Genomic DNA, 20915 nt, shown 5'->3' with positions numbered 1-20915 from the left:
GAAATTATGAAATACAGATATGATGATAATCGGATCGTATGAATCAGATTTAATGGGCTTAATTTTTGACTGAGGTTGTGAAAGTTGTGTCACACTCTTTCATTATAAACGTAACGTTTTCACTGCTGAACACACTCGTTCATTATATATATATATATATATATATATATATCCCCATTTACTTGATCTCAGTGCTTTATAAAAGGGTGCGCGAAAAAACAAACAAAATAAAAGACAAAACAAAAGAACGAAACATGTACGTCTGTATTTGAACAAAGACGCCCGAAATATATTTTCCAAGAAAAGAGGAAGACAAAAGAGCAGAAATGGGGGTTGCGGTTCTATGGAGGGACGACCCTGAGTGGGGTGGCGTCTCACATGTGACGTCACCAAGGCATGTGGTGAATACCGCAGGGCGCAGTTTTACTGAGTTCGCCACAAAGTGTATATGGAAAACATCTTTATCTTTTAAACTGACCAAATCCTCACGGTCACAGGGGTGTAAATGAGTTTACCTGCTTCTGTACCAAGGACAATCCATCCCTCTCTCCTTTGTTTCATGTGATCGTGCATCTTCGGCAGTGTGCGTGTGTGTGTGTGTGTGTGTGTGTGTGTGTGTGTGTGTGTGAGAGAGGGAGAGAGGGAGAGAGAGAGAGAGAGAGAGAGAGAGAGAGAGAGAGAGAGAGAGAGAGAGAGAGAGAGAGTATCGTGGAGATGCTCAGCTTGATCGATCTGCCCTGCCTAGTCCCAATAGAGTACGTAAAGGCTTAACGGGGAGGAGAATACAGCGGTAGGTTTGTGTGTGTGTGTGTGTGTGTGTGTGTGTGTGTGTGTGTGTGTGTGTGTGTGTGTGTTTGTGTGTTTCTTGTATTTCACCAGGAAATGTGTTCTACAAAATAAATTGAATATTCAATCGTGTGACTTTTGCCAGTGATCGGAATGGAGCTCGGACTTCTGTCATGGATAGTTTTGACAGGAGTTGCCCTACCGGGAAATACATCACCGATGCCTGACCAGTACACAAGAGGGGTGGTGAGTTGTCCAGATTGGCATTTTACACTTCTCTCTTTAGTACTGTTTCATTCATGGCTTTCAATATTCAACCAGAACTTCTCAAATTGATTGTTGCATGTAGGTCTCTCAAGTTGCGAGGATGATAAGTTGATCGATTGATGACATGATCTCATGTCGTTTAGAAATGAAAAAAAAAAAACACAGAAATTGTTATCTAGCATTAAATCTCCATTAAATTGTATTCCTAATGTCCATCTGGAGCTGGAATAACATGTCAGATATGCGATTGCAATTGGGATGTTTATTCGAGCTCTTCAAACTCATCAACGGCCAAGGGCGTAACTTTGATTTGAGACGTGGGGGGCACACAATAAAACGGGGGTCTGGGGGGGGGTCTCAGCAGGTCTAGTCAGAAAAGTTGATTATCCCGGGCTAAATCACTGAATAGCCTTCTGATCAACCAACTCAAATTTCCTTTCATCCTTTTCATCCCATCTCCAAAGAAAGATATTACACTTAACTGCCGCAGATTCCGATTGATTTTACTCCGAACATGTTAAATAACAAAATAAAATACACAGGCAGGAACACAAGAACAAATGGAAATAATGTCAGTACTGAACCACAGGCTTGGACTCAAAACGCAGACTCAGTCTCAGTTCACAAAAATCAGTCATTTTAATAAAAACGAGGTCGGTACACAGGTGATCCGATAACAAGGCAACAGTGTCTAAATCGGCAGGCGAAAGGCGAGGTCAGAAAAGGCAAAAACAGGTCAGGAAACGGTAGGGCTCAAGAAACGTACACAAGGAAAAAATGCTGGACCGCTGTCACAAGGACAAGACGAACTGGCAAGAAGGAAGGGAACACTAAGACTGTATACTCTGGAGGAGGGGAGACAATGAGACACAGGTGCAACACATTAGGGCAGGGCAAGTAATCACACAGGAGGGAGACACACGAGGGCAGGAAGTAAAGGACCTGAAACGAGACAAGTGGTGAGTATCGAAATAAAACAGGAAGTACAAGACAACGAACACTGGGAGAAACAAAAGATAACTCAACTATCCAGACGGGGCGTGACAAATAATAGTGATTTTTTGGGGGGTGCAAACTCTCTGTAACAACACAAATAATAACTGTACCATGTTCGAAAAGGGCATAGGATGAAGTAAATAACCTTTCTGGTCCTACCCCTTTCTTATACTTTATCAGTCAAATCAAACCAAAACAAAACTTTCAAGACAAAACAAAAGTGGGAAAAAAAGAAAAGAAACGAAATGCCAATGCATAGAGATCAAAATAAACAAAACATTACAAGTCAAACAAGGCACCTTACACGTCATGTATCATGTCATGTTATCCCAGTCCACCTCTTTGTTCATCCATCCTATATCTATTCAATATGTTATTTTTTAAAGAGTTGTTTCAACTTACTTATTGATGTACACACCTTAATTTATTTTTTACAGTTGTTCCATAGATTGAATCCTTTGATGGATATACAATGAAGTTTTGCACTTGTCTTCATTAGTTGTTTTGTGAATATACATATTCCTCCGAGATCGTGTTTACTTTCCTTCCTTTGGAACAACTTTTGAACACTGGTACCTGCTGATTTTTTACTCTGTACATGATTTGAATTGATTTGAAGTCAACCAAATCCTTAAATTTTAGTGCTTTCAGTTTGATAAAGAGTGGGTTTGTAGGCTCTCTGTAGTGGTTTTGTTTACAGTTCTTATGGCTCTTTGTTGAAGGATGAAAGTTGGATCTGTGTTTGTTTTTGTAATGTCAATGAGGGTTGTAATGTAACATGTTTAGTAATGTTTCCGGTGTTGGTTTTTGATGTTTATTCTGGTCATAAGGGGGTGCTCTAGAGGGCGCTCTAAGTTGAGTGTTAAGCCCGGAAGTAGGAGAGTAAGTGAGGTGTGTTTGTAGTCATGGATAGCCGGTACACTAGCAGGTGTACCGTTGTCGTTATGCAGAAGTATCACTAAAGGTTCCAAAACGCAGCTTGCTGATATTTGAGTCGTTATTTCAAAACTTTACACTGGCGACGAGGATGGGACGGACTCAGCTGTCCGTTGGAAGAAGTGGCTACAACGCTTTGAAAACTTCGTAGTTGCTCTGGATGCAGGGGAAGGCGTACAGGACACCTTTGATACCCTCACTGACACCGGGTAAGCAAAGGACTATAAAGGAGCAAAAGACAAACTGAGTGAGTACTTCTCCCCTAAAGTCAACATAGTCTACGAGACCTACAAATTCAGACAAGCCAAGCAATTAGCAGGGGAAACACTCGACTCCTATCACACCAGGCTGCGGCAATTAGCAGCAACTCGCGACTTTCCTGATGTTGAAAGAGAGATCAAAACTATGATCATTCAAACGTGCACATGTCATAAACTGCGGCGTTACGTTGGATGGCGTTGACCGAACTCCTCTCACTCGCTAGAACCATGACACTTGCAGAGATGCAAGCATCGGGAATGGAACAAACACAACAACATGCAGCTCAAAGTAATCTAAGGGAAGATGTTATGGCAGTAGATGTGGGGAGGGGAGCTGTAAAGAAAAGATGCTACAACTGCTCTGGTATCTTTCCCCACCGTGAAGAAATGCCGTGCCCGGCACGGGGGAAAACATGGACATTTCGCAAAATGTTGTCGCTCTAAGCGGCCACAAGGGGGCGTCAGAGGTCGACAGTGCATTATGGACACACCAGTGGAAACAGTGGCATCACATCTCAAGAAACGAGCAACGCAGGCACAGAATCTTCTGAGGAGTATCCGTACACAGTCTCCCAATCAAAAGCAAATCTCCCACATGTAAAGATACAGGTTAGTGACTGCAATATAAACGTGATGCTTGATACAGGGGCAACTGTGAATGTCATCAATGAAACAACTTACCAGAGACTGAGACAGAAGCCCTTACTCACCAAATGCACGGTTCCCATATTTCCTTATGGTTCACGCACACCACTGCCTGCCCTAGAAAAATTCACCTCACGGGTCGAATCCAAATTGCGCTTCACAAATGCAACATTCCACGTGTTACAGGGAAGTAATGGCAGTCTACTGGGTTATGACACTGCCAGTCAGTTGGGACTAATCAAAACCATGATTGCTGGCTGCATCACATGCCAGGCTGTTGTGCCTAATCACATGCAAGAACCTCTCCGCATGTCTGAGCTACCATCGTCACCATGGGAAACAGTTAGTCTGGGCTTCTGTGGTCCATTCCCTTCTGATGATTACCTTTTGGTGGTCATAGACTAATACTCTAGGTATCCAGAGGTAGAGATTCTGCAGTCCACGTCAGCCAGAGCCACGATCCCTAAACTCGACAACATATTCTCTACACTGGGAATTCCACTGGAGGTAAAAACTGACAATGGCCCACCCTTCCAAAGCTCGGAATATGCAGACTTCGCTACATACTTGGGTTTCAGGCATAGGAAGATAACTCCGATGTGGCTTCAGGCCAATGCTGAGGATGAACACTTCATGCGGACCCTTGAAAAGACCATACGTGCTGCCCACGTTGAAGGTCGCCCATGGAAACAGACTCTGTACACGTTCCTCCGCAACTACCGTGCCACGCCTCACTGCTCAACTGGTATGGCGCCTGCAGCTGTGCTGTTCGGTAGGCCCCTCAGAATCAAGTTGCCTGAATCTCCTCTTCCCTTCCAGTCTCAGGCTGATGCAAAGCTACGACAAGCAGATGCAGTGGCAAAGAACAGGCTGAAACACAATGCTGACAGGATGCGTCATGCTGCTCCTTTGGCTGTGAAAGTAGGCGACAGAGTCCTGTGTCGTCAAAAGAAGGAAGGGAAGCTATGCCCTGCTTACAATCCCTGCCCATACAGGGTCATCGCCATCAAAGACTCCATGGTGACAGCCAAACACAATGACCATGTCATCACCAGAAACTCATCCCACTTCAAGATCCTCCTGGTGGCTGAAAATCACCACTCACCAGTCACCACTAAAAGGTATAATGCAAGAGAAAGTTTGAGTTGGACTGGTTAATAGTTATTGTTAAAAAAAAATAAGGAAAGGAGGGTTGTAATGTCCATGAGGGTTGTAATGTAACATGTTAGGAATGTTTCTCGTGTTGGTTTTTGATGTTTATTCTGGTCACAAGGGGGCGCACCTAGGGGGCGCTCTAAGTTAAGTGTTAAGCCCGGAAGTAGGAGAGTAAGTGAGGTGTGTTAGTCGTCATGGATAGTAGGTACACTAGCAGATGTACCGTTGTCGTTATGCAAAAGTATTACCAAAGATTCCAAAACGCAGCTTCCTGATATCTGGGTTGTTATTTCAAAACTTTACAGTTTTGTATGTGTTCCCCCACACTTCCACACAGTAGGTGATGTATGGAAGTATGAGGGAACAATACAAGGTGTATAGTGTTGGTTGATGCAGGAGATCTTTGACTTTATGTAGTATTGCAATTGACTTTGATATTTTTGCTTTAATATACTTTATATGTGGTTTCCAACATAATTTATTGTCTATTATTACTCCAAGAAATTTGTTTTCTGACACTTTTTCGATTTCTACATCATTTATAATGAGCTTCTTGTTTGAGTTTGTTGACTGATTCCCAAATATGAATTTCATTTTGCTTAGATTTAGTGTTAGTTTATTTGAATCAAAGCAACTCTTTAGTTTCTTCAATTAATTTCCTACTGTATCCAAAAGTTGTTCCAAGTTGTCCCAACTGCAGAGTAGGTTTGTGTCATCTGCAAATAAAATTATTTTTAGTGTTTTTGAAACCTCACATATATTATTAATGTGTAAAATAAACAACAATGGCCCCAACACTGAGCCTTGAGGAACCCCACACGTAACCTTCATTAATTGTGATTTATAATTATTAATTTGCACATATTGGTTCCTATTATTTAGATAACTGGATAGCCAAGAAAGAGTTACTCATCTGATTCCATATTTTTGTAGTTTAATGAATAATAAATCATGGTCAACTGTATCAAATGCTTTTTTTTTAGATCTAAGAATACTCCTACAGCATAGTCTTTCTTTTCTATAGCAGTTATCTCTTCCACAAAATCAGTGAGTGCAGATGATGTAGTCCTATTGGTTCTAAATCCATATTGTTGTTCACGCTGTACATTATGTTTTGTGATAAAGTCATCCAACCTTGAGTGGAATATTATTTCTAGTATTTTAGAGAATTATGAAAGCAAAGAAACAGGTCAGTAATTTGAGAGTGTGTGTCTATCGCCAGCCTTGTATATGGGTATGACTTTAGCCATTTTCATTTTACATGGAAAAACACCAGTTTTCAGAGATTGATTGCATATAAGAGGTTTCACCACACACTCAATAATATCTTCAACTAGTGACATTTCAATACCATTGCAGTCTGTTGACTTCTTACTCTTAAATCTTTTGACAATGTTAGCAATTTCTTTTTCATCTGTTCCCTTTAAAAACAAAGATTATTTTAGCTGTACATCTTTACTTGCCACGTCATTTCTACAGCCAGTGCTTGCAATCTCCCCAGCCACACCAGCACCAACACCAAAAAAAAAAATCATTGAATTCATTAACAATTAAGGCCATATCGTTGATAGTTTTATTATGTTTGGTTAGGAAGCAATTTGGGTGTCCAGTTTTCCCCTTTTTATTTTCAAGAATATCATTCAATACCATCTATGTTGTTTTTCTTGATTATCGAGCATGCATCACTGCATGCTCGATAATCCAGGTAAGAAAATCAAAGAAGGGTGAACCAGTTCATCTGGATACGTTTGTTGAAAGGTACGTTTCATCTTTCAGTCTAAACTGAATGCAGGTATCCCCACCTCTTATAAACGATACAGTTGCATAACGGCCGAAACCAACGACCAGTTTCATATGCAAATATGGGTGTGACCAATAACAAGAGTGTTAGAGGCTATGTGTATTCACAGAGGAATAGGGAATGTTTGCAATCACAGCATTGTAAGATGGCGATCCACAATGACCGAAACCAACGACCAGTTTCATGTGCAAATCAAAAATCCTCTGTGAATAGTACACATACACACTCTCTAGTTAATGGTCACACCCATATTTGCATATGAAACCGGTCGTTGGTTTCGGTCGTTATGCAACTGTATTGTTTATAAGGGGTGGAGATACCTGCAGTCAGTTAAGACAAGATAACATTTAGTTGAGTGATGAATCGTATCTGTCAATAAACGCTGCATCCACATGAACTGATTCAACCTTCTTTGATTTAACTGCTGCAGTTGGCATTTCATTTTTATAAATGGACGCTTGTTCATTCAGTGAGCAACTTTGCAAGTGCGCATGTGTGGCACATGTCCGCATCCACAGATGCCAAAATGTACAATAGAACTGCATAGGCAGGCTGCCTGTATCCGCTACTCACCCATGGATGGTAGTTTTTTGGAGTATATCAGGTCCTTACAATCAGCAGATCAACTCGCATTCTCAGCCAGAATCTGACGTCTGGCCAAACAGTAGCGTATTACGCATTATTTTTGCAGCTAAAAAATAATGATAGAAAGATTTTGAAAGTGTATGTGTGTGTGTGTGTGTGTGTGTGTGTGTGTGTGTGTGTGTGTGTGTGTGTGTGTGTGTGTGTGTGTGTGTGTGTGTGTGGTGGAGGTGGTGGTGGTGGTGGTGGTGGTGGGGGGCAAAAGCGACCAATGGAAATTATGCACCTGTCAGCACCGATACAGAAAATAATTTCTCAGTCCTGCTTTGGTGCAAAACTTCATCCCCCTACCTTCCACCCACATGGTGTATGTTGAGGGGTGTTGATTGTTTGCTATGTCATGTGCTGTTTTCAAGAAAATCCTTTAAACAAATCGCAATATTGTTTTTCCTCATTCCATGGTGTTCCCCTTTCTCTTTAAAAATTCCAATAACATTGAAAACAAGTGAAATTGCTGAATCCTGTTTACAGATATTTCGTTTTTCACTGCAAAAAAGTAGATAAAGGCTGCAAACAAGCTCACATTTGTACATAGTAGGCAGTGAAGTCAGGGTTAACATCAAGACAAGCCACAAACAGTTGACGGCTGAACCCACACCGTTCTTTCTGCAGAGAGATGGGTGGAGATGGTATTTAGAAATGATGAAAGCGATGATGGCAGACCTATTTTTTTTTCTTCATCTTTCTGGTACACAAATGACACAAATGAGCTTTGTTGCAACTGTACAGAATTGCAGCAACTAAAGGAGGAAATGGAGAAGACTTCCGTAAACAAATCTGATGACTAAGAAATGTATAGTGCTCCACTGGAGAGAAAAAAAGTCGGCATTTGCAGATTATAGATAGTAATGCTTGAGAGAAAAGAAACAAAAAGAAAACTATTATTCCTATTTCTGATTAGTGGGCCTGCTTTTTGCATGACATCTAAATTGCATCCGGTGTTATTTTAATGTGCTGTTAAGTGTAGCTACATGTTATTATAGGCATAGAATAGACAGCCATTCCCCCATTAGGCCACTTACTCAACTGGGACATACAATGAAATATTGATTAGAAAAAAAAATAGCTGATGCGAACAGGGCCAGGAAACTTCTCTGACAGTTTGTGAATGAAAAAGGCAAAATCAAAGCCTTTCAAACTCTCTCCTTACGGTTCCCATCTTAGTATATTTTCCTCCCAAGTAGATAGTCATCCGAATATTGTGTAGGACATACTGAGCTGAAAGAATTAAAATTATCTTTATTTGAGAGTCAGTAGTCAAATACAGTTTCTTTGTATTGATTCTTTCTCTTCTCCCTTGTCTCTCATTCTTTCTCTCTCTCACTTAATTGAAAATTTCTTTTGATAACCTGTTAAATTCTTGACCTTGACTGGAACATCAGTCTGATCAAATCAGTGACTCTTACCTGTTGAAGCACAAACTGAGATCTAGGATAGGTAGAAGCACACACAATGAATGTCACTCACTACAAACAACACAGTCTCTGAGGATTTTAATAATATTTGTGCAAAAGTTTGATGACTGACTTTCCGTTTTTCTTCTTTTTCTTCAGGATTGGTTGAGCAGGTATGGCTACCTCCCTCCCCCTGACCCTCACACGGGCAAACTGCAGACCAAGGAGGGAATTGAACGGGCCATCCGGGTCATGCAGCGTTTTGGGGGTATCAGGGAAACAGGAGTGCTCGGTAACAACCTCTGAACTCAGCTGTAACCACGTACTTTACTACTATAGACATAGGCCACCATGTGCCATCGAGTGCCAAGTTTCTTTCTAACCAATCATTACACAAAGTGATTCCAGACATTAGTCTGTCCTCAGGTTAAAGGTGTGCTAATTGCTAAAATCACCTGAAGTAGTGAATGTTTGAAAAGAGAACCTGCATACTCTTGGCTATCCATAGCACATGGTTTTCTATTCTATTGTATGCTTTGCATTGCAACAGGTGACTTGGTTTGTACCCTAACTAGAGGGCTTATGCTGTTACCCCATGTAAACAAACACATTCAACTATCTTTATCATTGGCCCTCAAGTACCAGCTAGCTGAATCTGTGCCCCAATAAGAGGAAGGAGAGAGAATTTAACAACTAAAGGGCAAAGATTATGAAATGAATAAAACATTGCCATGGGTTTCACTATCTATGGTCTCATTTGTTGAATAAGACAAACTGAACAAAAGGCAATTTTCGATACAAAAAATCCTAAGTATTGTAGAAAATGATTTTATACATGCTTGAGGTGGAATGGTTAGTGAGTCGATAAAGAGAAGATGTGAATGACGGAAGCAGAATTTGGAATAGATGTTGTAAGGGATTGCATGGGTAGTCATTGCTTAAGCCATTGTAATTCTGAATGTTAAATTAAATCATAATTGGAAAGTGTGGAAAATAACCAAGAACAGCTGACAGTAACTTACAATGATAACTCTTCTGATAGCCAAGGCTTTAGCTTCTCTCCCCTGGCAGTTAGCACCTGTTAGCTGTTGTGCTAACTGTTGTTACTAACCAACCATTAGTAATAATTAATAATAATAATGATAATTTTATTTACATAACACTTTTCTAAAACAATGTTACCAAGTGCTTCACAAAAAAAACAAAACAGACAAGGCAAAAATAAGAGTAAGACCAAATAGGTAAGAGTAAAAATAAGAATAGTATAAATAATAAACAAATATAAAACATTTGTAAAAGCTTTCATTAAAAGAAAAGTTTTAAGAGGGGATTTAAAAGAAGCTAGAAACTTGGTTTGTCTTAGATCAATAGGAAGAGAGTTCCATAGTGTGGGGGCTTGAACAACAAAAGCCCGATCACCCTTTGTCACAAATCGAGACCTGAGAATAACTAGCAGGGCTCCATCTGCAGATCTTAATGGTCGAGGGGGAATATATCAAGTCAATAAATCACAAATTTATGAAGGAGCAAGACCATTTAAAGCCTTAAAAGTGAGCAGTAATATTTTAAAATCAATTCAAAATATAACAGGGAGCAGGTGTGGGGGCAAGCACAGGAGTGATATGGTCATGCCTCCTTGTCTCGGTAATGAGCTGCGCAGTGGTGTTATGTACCAACTGCAGACGGTGGAAGGACCCCTTGCTCGTACCAGAATAAAGTGCATTACAATAGTCAGTGCTGAGAATAGATAAAAGCATGTGCAACTTTTTTTCAGATTGGGAATTGATAAAAAGGACCTAATTTTGGAGATTAGCTCAAGCTGGAGAAGCTGCAGCCCTTCTGGCCTCCTGTCTGCTGCTTCAGGAGACCCCTGGGCCAACCAAGCCCGAAAAGCCTCCATCAGGCTGAAGAAGGAGGCCTTTCAAGCTTGGCCAGTGATTAAAAACCATAAAACCTCAAATGCAATAAAATTACCAAAATTAACAGGATGGCACTTAAGAACTAACTTATAAACAATAGCTAGGCCACCCCCTCTACCAGAGGGCCTGGGTATATGAAAATATGCAAAATCAGGGGGCTTGCCTCCCTCAGGGGAACAGTGTCCCCTGAGGACAGCCATGTCTCAATAATAATAAAAAAGTCAATATTATTAGAAACAATAAAATCATTAATGATAAAGGACTTAATACATACAGATCTCACATTCAAGAGGTCAGAATTGTTTGGTATCAAATTAGTTCCTGTCATTAGACTCTACTCTTGTTCATTGACACACAAACTGATCCATTCTTTCTTTTGTTGACATTTTCTAAAATCGGCATATTTGGGTGGAAATATAATACTTAATAAAAAAACAAAAACAATAACAGTTAACAGCTTTCACTTTATCCGGCCAAATGGTATTCATCTATATAACATGAAATGCACAATGAAGCAAGAGGAAAAAACAAGCATTTTACCCTATATAAGGGAAAAAGTGTGTGTGTGTGTGTGTGTGTGTGTGTGTGTGTGTGTGTGTGTGTGTGTGTGTGCATGTTTCACTATCCTAATGTGGACCAAATGTCCTCATTGGGATAGAAAAACCAGAAACCACCTCCCTTGTGTGGACATTTTATAGGTCCTCACAAGTAAAAGGGTCTATTTTAGGGTTAGGACTTGGTTTTAGGGTTAATGTTAGAATTAGGGTTAGGTTACGTTTGGGTAAGGGTTAGGGTTAGGCATGTAGTTTGCCCGGTTAAGGTTAGGGTTAAGGGCTAGGAAATGAATGTAGTCAATGAGGGGTCCTCATAAGGATAGTGAAACAAGTGTGTGTGTGTGTGTGTGTGTGTGTGTGTGTGTGTGGGAAGAGTGAATATGTGAGATGTGAGTGTGCATATGGTTGGAGTTGTGGCAGGATGTGGATGCAGGTTAGGGTGAAGGGAGTGTTTTTTTGGGGGTGGGGCAGGGGTTTCAAATCCTGATCACATGTTGATTATTTTTTCTGAGTTTTCTGCATATGTTTGTCATCTCTCCAAGACAGCGAAACTTTGAAGCTCATGTCCACCCCGCGTTGCTCCTTGCCTGATATCGTTGGGAGTGAAGACATGCTGAGGAGGAGGAGGAGGAGGAAGAGGTATTCTCTAACAGGCCTTCAATGGGAGAAGACGGATCTTACGTGGAGGTGTGTTTTCTATCTTATATGCTCTCTAGGTTTGGTTATGAGGGTGCAATTAAAGACCTTGTCAGTGTTTAAAAAGCTCACTTTTAAAGCAAAATGAAAACAATTAAAGAAACTTCTGCAAAACAGTTGAAATCACAGAATGGGCTGGCTAAAGAATGAAAATGCTCCTCAAGATGAGCTTCTTTGTAAATTTAAGTTGTCGAAATGAAAAATTTGGGATTAGATTATGTATTTGATTCTGAAAACAACAGGATTTTGATTTCATAAAAATCAAGGTTGAGAACACCAATAACAAACAATAAAAGATCAATCAACAACAGATAATTCAGTAACAGGGTTAGCTAACCTTAACCTTAACCCAAACCATAACTCGGGTATGTAGCGTCCACAGCTACCCGTCCGAGTCTCTGTCCAGCTCACTAAATCCCAGCACAGTGGACAGTCTCCTGGCACACGCCTTCAAAGCCTGGAGCGACGTCTCCCCCCTCCACTTCCAACGGCTCCAGAGTGACAGCGAGGGGGACATCCTAGTGTCTTTCACTCGCTCACTGCATGATGACGGGTATCCTTTTGACGGGCGAGGGGGCACCCTGGCACACGCTTTCTTTCCAAGCAGGGCCCAGATTGCCGGGGACACTCACTTTGATGATGATGAGATCTGGAGTTATGGAGGTAAGGAAGATGGATGGATGAATGATAGATAGATGGATGATGTATGTATGTATGTATGTATGTATGTATGTATGTATGTATGTATGTATGTATGTAGTATGTAGGGAGAGATGGATGGATGGTTATTAAGGTTAACGTTAAGGTTAAGGTTAATGTCAGTTTACTGGTCTCCAAAAAGAAATTTAGCTTGGACGACAAGGTTGCTGCTTCCATCATATACGCATACTGCAGTTTACATCCATATGCCCACTAGAGTTTTAATGGTTATATATGTAAAAACAACTACAACAACAGCAACAACAACCAAAGCAACAATAACAATGAAAAATAACAAAATAAATAAGATGCAGTAAAATGACAAGTTCTCAAAGTGGGACAGGATAAACGGTTAGCTTGTATCACCTACTCTTGTTCAGTTGCTTGACTGACAGTGCCACCAAGGAATGGATGATGAATTGATGATGAATGGATGACTTGAAAGCAGCTTATCTGCTAAACCACCTGTCAAATACAGAATTAGACAGCCAGCTGACATAATCAGAGAGACAGAGATCTTAATCTTGCCTTTTCTTTTTGTACAGTATGTCATTTCTAGACTCAGGGTCTTCTTTTTCTTTTATTTTTTTTCTTTCTGGATTTTTCCCGTTTTTCTCCCCAGTTGTATCTGGCCAATTATCCTACTCTTCCAACCCATCCCATTCGCTGCCCCACCCCCTCTGCCAATCCGGGGAGGGCTGCAGACTACCACTTGCCTCCTCTGATACATGTGGAGTCGCCAGCCACTTCTTTTCACTTGACAGTGAGGAGTTTCACCAGGGGGACGTAGCGTGTAGGAGGATCATGTTTTCCCCCCCTCCCCCGAACAGGCGCCCCGAATGACCAGAGGAAGCACTAGTGCAGTGACCAGGACACATACCCGCAGACATGGCCAATTGTGTCTGTAGGGATGCCCGACCAAGCTGGAGGTAACATGAAGATTCGAACTGGCGATCCCCGTGTTGGTAGGCAACGGAATAGACTGCCACGCCACCCGGATGCCCCGACTCTGGGTCTTCTTGAAACCAGTCTCTGATATAGATGCAGAGTCATGAGAGCTGGTACAGTTTAATGTTAGGAACAGCTAAAGAGCCCTTCTCCAGCCGAAGCTGTGGGTTGGCCAGTTTCAGTCTCGAACATTTGCTTTGCCATAGAAAGGCTATGAGAGTATTATTCAACTCTGATAGTGATTTACGCAATAATAATACATGGACCATTTGAAATGGATATAATAAGCTTGGTAGAACATTCCTTTTAAATAGGTGTACCCCCCCAGTAATTACAAAGGGAAACTGGACAAACGGGTGAGATCCTGTTTTATACGCCGGATTAAAGGCGTAATATTGGCCTTAAACAAATCAGGTAGAGAGGGGATAATATGGATGCCTAAATAAGTAAATCTTGATCTTATTATATTTTTAATTGTTCTCTCTGTTTTGTTTTGAATAGCAGAATTGTTGTTGTGAGGTATCAGTAAGTACCAGGAAGCGCTGCACGGCGTGTGTTACATGGCTGTAATGTGTGTGTGCGCGCCTGTCTGTTAACCTGCTGATGACTGGAGGAATTGGGGTACACATTTTTATTTTCTCAAAGACCAAGAGCTGGACTTGTCATGCAAGTGGAAAAACATATACTCAGGATTAAAGCCCCAGCAATACTTACTTGCAACATTTCACTCATTTGCCATCGAATGCCAAGAGTTTGCAGATATTCATACCATATGAGAATTCTCTAAGCTGATTTTGCCAAATGGCACAATTTCAAATGGAGAGAGTGGCCTTATCAGTGAGTGCAGCTGGTGTAGAGTTTGGTTTGAATGCAAGTCTGCAGAGTCATGGCCCTGTGACATGACCACTGCTCTAAACACCGAACCAAAGTCTTGGGGGCTTGAATCCGGCATGGATGTTTTTTTTTCACTTGTGCCTCCACCCGCTGATGGCTGCCTGTCTGTTATGCGTGTTTAAAAAAAAAAATTATTATATCTAGAAAAACAGCATTGGTGACACTAGCCCTTCATAAACTGTACAGCAGTGGAATGCTGTTAGCTGATCACCAGCTTAGTTAAAGTAGCCTACTTATTTCCCTGCAGTATTAAAAATTAAAATATGCTCATAAGTCATGAGCACTTAACAGTTCTGTCCTTTGGATAACATTTACTTGTAAAAGCTAACACTTGGGGAAGGCACGGTGGTACAGTGGTTAGTGTGGTCACCTCAAAGCAAGAAGGTCCTTGGTTCGAACCCCCGGGTAGTCCAACCTTGGGGGTCGTCCCAGGTCATCCTCTGTGTTGAGTTTGCATGTTCACTCTGTGCCTGCGTGGGTTTCCTCCAGGTGTGCCGGTTTTCTCCCACAGTCCAAATACATGTAGGTCAGGTGGATCGGCCGTACTAAATTGTCCCTAGGTGTGAATGTGTGTCAGCCCCGTGATGGACTAGTGGCCTGTCCAGGGTGTTTTCCCACCTGCCGCCCAATGACAGCTGGCATAGGCTCCAGCATCCCCGTGACCCTGAGCAGGATAAATGGTTTGGATAATGGATGGATAGAGATCTTCATATTAAAAGAGCTGAAATAAACCAATACCGTTCATTCCCTGATTGGTTCACAGAACCAGAAGTCTTATAAGTATTGATTTATTCACTGAGGTCAAATTCCCCAGGAAATGACAAACACTCACTCTGTGACTATTTCATGTTCTGCAGGTGAAGGCAGCAGCACAGATCTGTTCACGGTTGCAGTGCATGAGTTCGGCCATGCTCTCGGACTCTCTCATTCATCCTCCGACCCATCCATCATGAAGCCCTACTACCAGGGCCCAGTCGGAGACATTGCGAATTACCGCCTTCCCCAGGATGACAGACAGGCCATTCAGCAGCTCTACGGTCAGTGATCAGAGTGGTCCCTGTTCCTCATAATAGACCCGAGTTCAAATCAGACCACACTGTGGTTGATGACAGCTACATCCCTCCACATTCAGAGACGTTCAGGGTTTGCTTGGTCTCTTTTATAACGTGCAAGTTTGTGCACAGGTTTCCCTATTTCCTTCCTTTTCTTGACACTTGTTTGTAACCTAACACACATCCTGTGCACAACTTGCACACATTTAAAGTTGGTGCAAGATGTCATGTCCTCATGTTTCCTGTTGTCCGTGGTTCTTTTCGTTTCAGGTGTAAAGGAGGGCAGACCATCGCCCCCTGTTGGTGACCCTGACCTACCTCACCTCCCAAGTCCTGCTCCTCCCAGACCAACACCACAGTGAGTGCAGCTAGATGAAAAAAAAAAAAACAAAACATGGCAATTAAACTGGAGTCAGCACATATTTATTCCTCTTTTCTATTAATGAAGAAAACATTACACATAGGGATCTCAGATTCCTCCGAAGAGTCATCTTACTCATCCAGGTAGTACAATACCACAAAACAAGGTAAACACACACAACTAGACCATTATTGTGGGTTTTAAAATATTTAACCACTAATCTGATTGGTCTCTTTAGTTCTGTTGTCGGGTGGGGCAACTCCTGCACTTATTTCTGTGGGGACGCTGGTTCTCTTTCTGGAAGAGGATGTAGTTGAGGACTTCTTCTCAGCAGTGGCCTGACTTTTTATAACCGCAAAGCCCTCTGACTAAGCCCTTTAACAGTGATTGGGATTGATCCGCCCTCTCGTTAATATTAACTGAACTCCATTTTAGGAAATTGTATTTGACCAAAGGAGAAACGGAACAATCGTTCTTTTGTTTTAGTGCTGACCCCTCCTTCCTGGATCGCTGTGAGGGGGGCTTTGATGCCGTGGCCAATATAAGGGGAGAAGTCTTCTTTTTTAAGGGTGAGTCTGATAAGAGGGACTGTGTCCACCTCTGTCTACTAGGAATGCAATGATGAGGATGTGAAATATGAGTTCACATTACTAAAGTCAAATACCAGGAGCAATGTGTAATGCACCAAAAAAAAAGTTAACCATCAAAGCTCACCATCTTCATTCTCTATCTGTTTCACACACAGAGCAATATGCTTTCTCTCTGTTGGGAAAATAGATGTCTTTTTGTCTTTTTCTTAAATTAAGCTAAGAAATGGCTAAATCTGTATCAGTGCATGGCAAATGGACAAAAGAGGAACTTGCATTCAGTGCCTGATATTGGCAAAATCTGGATTTGTTATTAAAAAAAAATGAACAAGCCATTTTGAAACATCTGTAAAATCACCGGGGTTTGAACCCAGGACCACAGCAAGATGGTCCTGGGTTCGAGCCCCAGGGTTGTCCAACCTTGGGGATCGTCCCGGGTTGTCCTCTGTGTGGAGTTTGCATGTTCTTCTCATGTCTGTGTGGGTTTCCTCCAGGTGCTCTGGTTTCCTCCCACAGTCTAAGACATGTAGGTCAGGTGAATCGGATGTACTAAATTGTCCCTAGGTGTGAATGTGTGTGTGTGTGCCGGCCCTGTGATGGACTGGCGGCTTGTCCAGGGTGTCTCCCCATGTGCTGCCCAGTGACTGCTGGGATAGGCTCCATCATCTTGCGACACGTGCTCAGGATAAGCGGTTTGGATAATGGATGGATGGATGGATGGATGTATAATCACATTAATTATTTTTTAGTATACAACTAAAAGGTTTAGAGTGATTTAAAGTGAAAGCACAGTGAATGTACATTCCCTCATGGTCTCTCTCCTATAGGAGTGTATTTCTGGAGGACGAAGCGAGATGGCTCTTTGATTTCACTCCATCCGGCCCTCATTAAAAACTTCTGGATCGGCCTCCCACCAGGAACCAATAAGATCGATGCAGTATATGAGAGGAAGAGCGACAGCTGCATCATCTTCTTCATTGGTGAGAAAAAAAAATCCTGCGTTGATTTCATTGTCCTCGTTTGTGAGAAAATAATACTATCCATTTAGCTGTTTGGCCCTGCAGTAAATTTGACACTGGGAATAATAATTTTTGGGATTTTTAGAAAAAATAAAGTTAAGTACTCGGTGCTTATTCACACTTAAACATTTATGCATGTAGTGTGTGTGTGTGTGTATGTGTGTGTGTTGAAGGCTTTGTTCGGTTCAGAAATGAGAGAGAGAGAGAGAGAGAGCGAGAGAGAGAGAGAGAGAGAGAGAGAGAGAGAGAGAGAGAGAGAGAGAGAGAGAGAGAGAGAGAGAGAGAGAGAGAGAGAGAGAGGAGAGAGAGAGAGAGAGAGAGAGAGAGAGAGAGAGAGAGAGAGAGAGAGAGAGAGAGAGAGAGAGAGAGAGAGAGAGAGAGAGAGAGAGAGAGAGAGACTGACCGAGGACTCTATCTGGGTCCATAGAGAGGTCCATGGACTCCATCTGGGCCATGTGTGCTGGATTGGGTTGAATTGTATTCACCTAACATCCTTACAGCTGAAAAGGAAATCTGTTAATATGGAAACTAGCTCCACAAAACTATATAAAGCTATTGTACAAGTTTATGTCCTTTTATAAGATATATTATAAAAAGCTGTGGTCCCCAATATGTCACCAATTTACCTGCATTTAGTCACTACATCAAACAATCGACCGATTGGAGACAGATAGTGCTTCGGCAATCGGCTGAAAAAATGTAACTACAAAAACCTGATGTGATCTCTTTGGTTTTGATTCTCGTGTTCTCCGTCTCATTTGCCTAGGGTCTCAGTACTGGGTGTTTAAGGACACCGTGGCCATGGAGGGCTACCCCCGGCCGCTGGCTGACTGGGGCTTGCAGACCGGCGGAGGGAAGCCGGTGGACAGGGTGGACGCTGCTTTCATCTGGGCTCACAACGGCAAGCTCTACCTGTTCAGCGGGGGAAAGTTCTGGAGGTTTGACGATAGCCAGGCGGGCAAGCAGGTGCCCAAGCAACCGGAAGCGGGCTATCCACGAAACTCCACACTCTGGAAGGGAGTCCCCGCCCACCCGGATGACATCATCAGCTGGGGGGAAGGTATAACAGTGGGTTGAAAGGTCAAAACAACAGGAAAGCGGGTTGCTTTTTGAGAATCGTGTTGTCATGGAAACTGTCCTTGGCCTACTTTAAATAACATGGGGTCTAAAGTTGTGGTCAGTGGGTATTAAGCCCCACAGAAATGGCAAACTGTCTTCTTGTTACAGACATCTCGATTATAGCTGCGCTTGAATCGATGGGCTGGTAAAGGGAAAATTTGCAAATGTTCAACCTTATCTGTATCTATCTGTGACAGGAATAGCACATGAAAAACACCTGGAGTTGTTCCCGATTGTGTCCGTATCTCTGGGGTGGCAGCAAAACTTTTTTTTTCTTTTTCTGGCTGACAAGTGACGTATCGTGACATCAGTTGGATGGAAAAATAGAGCTTGGCAGGGTTTCTCACACTTTAATCTACTCTAAAGACGCCATACAAAAAACATATCCTCATTCTCTTGGCTAAGATACGTCTCCGATAGTGTAAATGACATCACACAACACTAACACAGATGCTTTTTTTTTAACCCGAAAAAGCTTGCAAAATAGGGTAATTGGCCAAGTACAATTGGTAGAAAAAGGGGAAATAAATAAATAAACAAAAAACAAAACAGGAATGTATGGCGACACAGAGGCTTAGGTGCAACGCATTCTGGTACGTGTAGGCATGGTGGGAAAGACTGTGAGCAGGAAAACATCAATTTCTCCATCAGTATGTTATGGAGTAAGGGTTTTATTGCGTTAATCCGCTACATGACTCATCAGTACTGATTGCGGTTTCACAAAATCATTGGGGAAATTTTCCTTTTAAGTGACGGGGGAATGAAAGCCTGCTGTTGTCTGTCGCTACAGGAGACGCCTACTTCTTCAAGAACAACCTCTTTTGGGTTTTGAAGAGAGGAGGAATGGACCAAGACAACGTCACTCCCAAGTCCATCGCTGTAGACTGGCTCCAGTGTCCGGCTCCTGCCCCGACCCGCAGCCCAGCCGCTCCGAAACCCAGAGACTGCAGCTGTGCTTTGAACAGATCATCTGCCTTTCCGAAGAGCAGCGTCCTGCTCCTCTTGGCTGTTGTGTTGATAAGCAGTGTGTTAACAAGAAAATAGAGCTAATGCATTATTTTCTTAATTTCATGCATTTAAACAGTAAAACTCCTTTTTTTGTTTTGTTTTTTTTTACACTGGGAGGTTGGCTCCTCTTCACTTCCACAGTAGGTTATCTAACCCGCAGCTCAATTCATCAGCTGGTTTCAAATTGTCTTAAAAAAAAATCAGTGAAAACTTTAAATACCTTTTGGTCTGGACAACAGTATAGGATGACTACGAGCTACATCCAGCTGCCATTATGCTATAGGATTTCTTTTCTTCTTTGAGAGAATAGAATTACATAGGGTATCTTTGCTTTAGGTCATGTATTGAAACTTGAAATACAGCACTCTGAAACGCCCTCATAAGCCGACTTTGCATGCCGGTTTATGTTTGGACGCCAAATTACTGTGAAAGGTTGAGGACAGACAAATGCTTGATTCCCAAACAGAAGACTTAAAAAAAAAGAAAAAAAAGATTATAATTAATTTCAATATATTTCTTGCTCTTCTTGCACCATTTATACTTTATTTGTGGACTAATGCCCTGTGTGTGTGTGTGTGTGTGTGTGTGTGTGTGTGTGTGTGTGTGTGTGTGTGTGTGTGTATGGTAAAACTGTAAGCATACAGAACGGCATGTAAGACTAAACGTGATAGAAACTTGTGATCGTTTTTCATTAATTTGTGTGCTAACAAAACGGTTGCTTTCAAGCTACTATTTAGCATTAGATTTCAATTCTGTTACTCGCCAAGGACTGCTCACACCATCTGCACAAGGGTAGAATATCAATATTCAATATCTATATTTCCCAGAGACAAAACAATATAAAGCATTGCAAGCCTTTTGGCATCCTCCTCATCATATTCTTCATATATTTTATAATTCCATTATAATTCTGCTATCCCCTTTCAATTGTTGCATTCTGTAAATTGTGTAAACACAATATCCATTGCACGTTGTCCATCTTGGGCAAGAGAGCCCTCCTCTGTTGCTCTCCCTGTGGTTTCTTCCTATTTTTTCTCCCTGTTAAAAAGTTTTTTTAGGGAGTTGTTCCTTATCTGATGGACGGGATGTTGTGTTGCTGTAAAGCCCCTTGAGGCAAATTTGTAATTTGTGATATTGGGCTATGCAAAATAAAATTGACTTGACTTGACCTTTTCAA

The 20915-nt window shown here is 41.8% G+C and overlaps 1 protein-coding gene across 1 annotated transcript; it reads left to right on the top strand.

Moving 5' to 3' along the window:
* Window positions 1-939: 939 nt before the first annotated feature.
* On the top strand, window positions 940-19794 carry mmp25b (matrix metallopeptidase 25b). Its single transcript, XM_056297655.1, has 10 exons — window positions 940-1032; window positions 9042-9174; window positions 11898-12042; window positions 12425-12714; window positions 15450-15629; window positions 15915-16002; window positions 16492-16574; window positions 17420-17572; window positions 18378-18671; window positions 19521-19794. Exons 1-10 carry the CDS (start codon window positions 940-942, stop codon window positions 19772-19774), a joined length of 1713 nt encoding a protein of 570 aa, XP_056153630.1. The 3' UTR covers window positions 19775-19794.
* The last annotated feature ends 1121 nt before the right edge of the window (window positions 19795-20915 follow it).

This window comes from Lampris incognitus, chromosome 17, assembly GCF_029633865.1.
Source record: "Lampris incognitus isolate fLamInc1 chromosome 17, fLamInc1.hap2, whole genome shotgun sequence".
In the NCBI taxonomy this organism is placed as follows: domain Eukaryota; kingdom Metazoa; phylum Chordata; class Actinopteri; order Lampriformes; family Lampridae; genus Lampris; species Lampris incognitus.
Note: the sequence above shows the minus strand (reverse complement) of the source record. Positions and strands in the feature narration are given on the sequence as shown.

What these genes read in the sequence shown, in the direction of transcription:
- mmp25b (XM_056297655.1), top strand. Translation starts at nt 940, where the DNA reads ATGGAGCTCGGACTTCTGTCATGGATAGTTTTGACAGGAGTTGCCCTA. An exon ending in TGAGATCTGGAGTTATGGAG is followed by an intron (nt 12,715 to 15,449) that starts GTAAGGAAGATG and finishes CATGTTCTGCAG; the next exon opens with GTGAAGGCAGCAGCACAGAT. An exon ending in AGAAGTCTTCTTTTTTAAGG is followed by an intron (nt 16,575 to 17,419) that starts GTGAGTCTGATA and finishes TCTCTCCTATAG; the next exon opens with GAGTGTATTTCTGGAGGACG.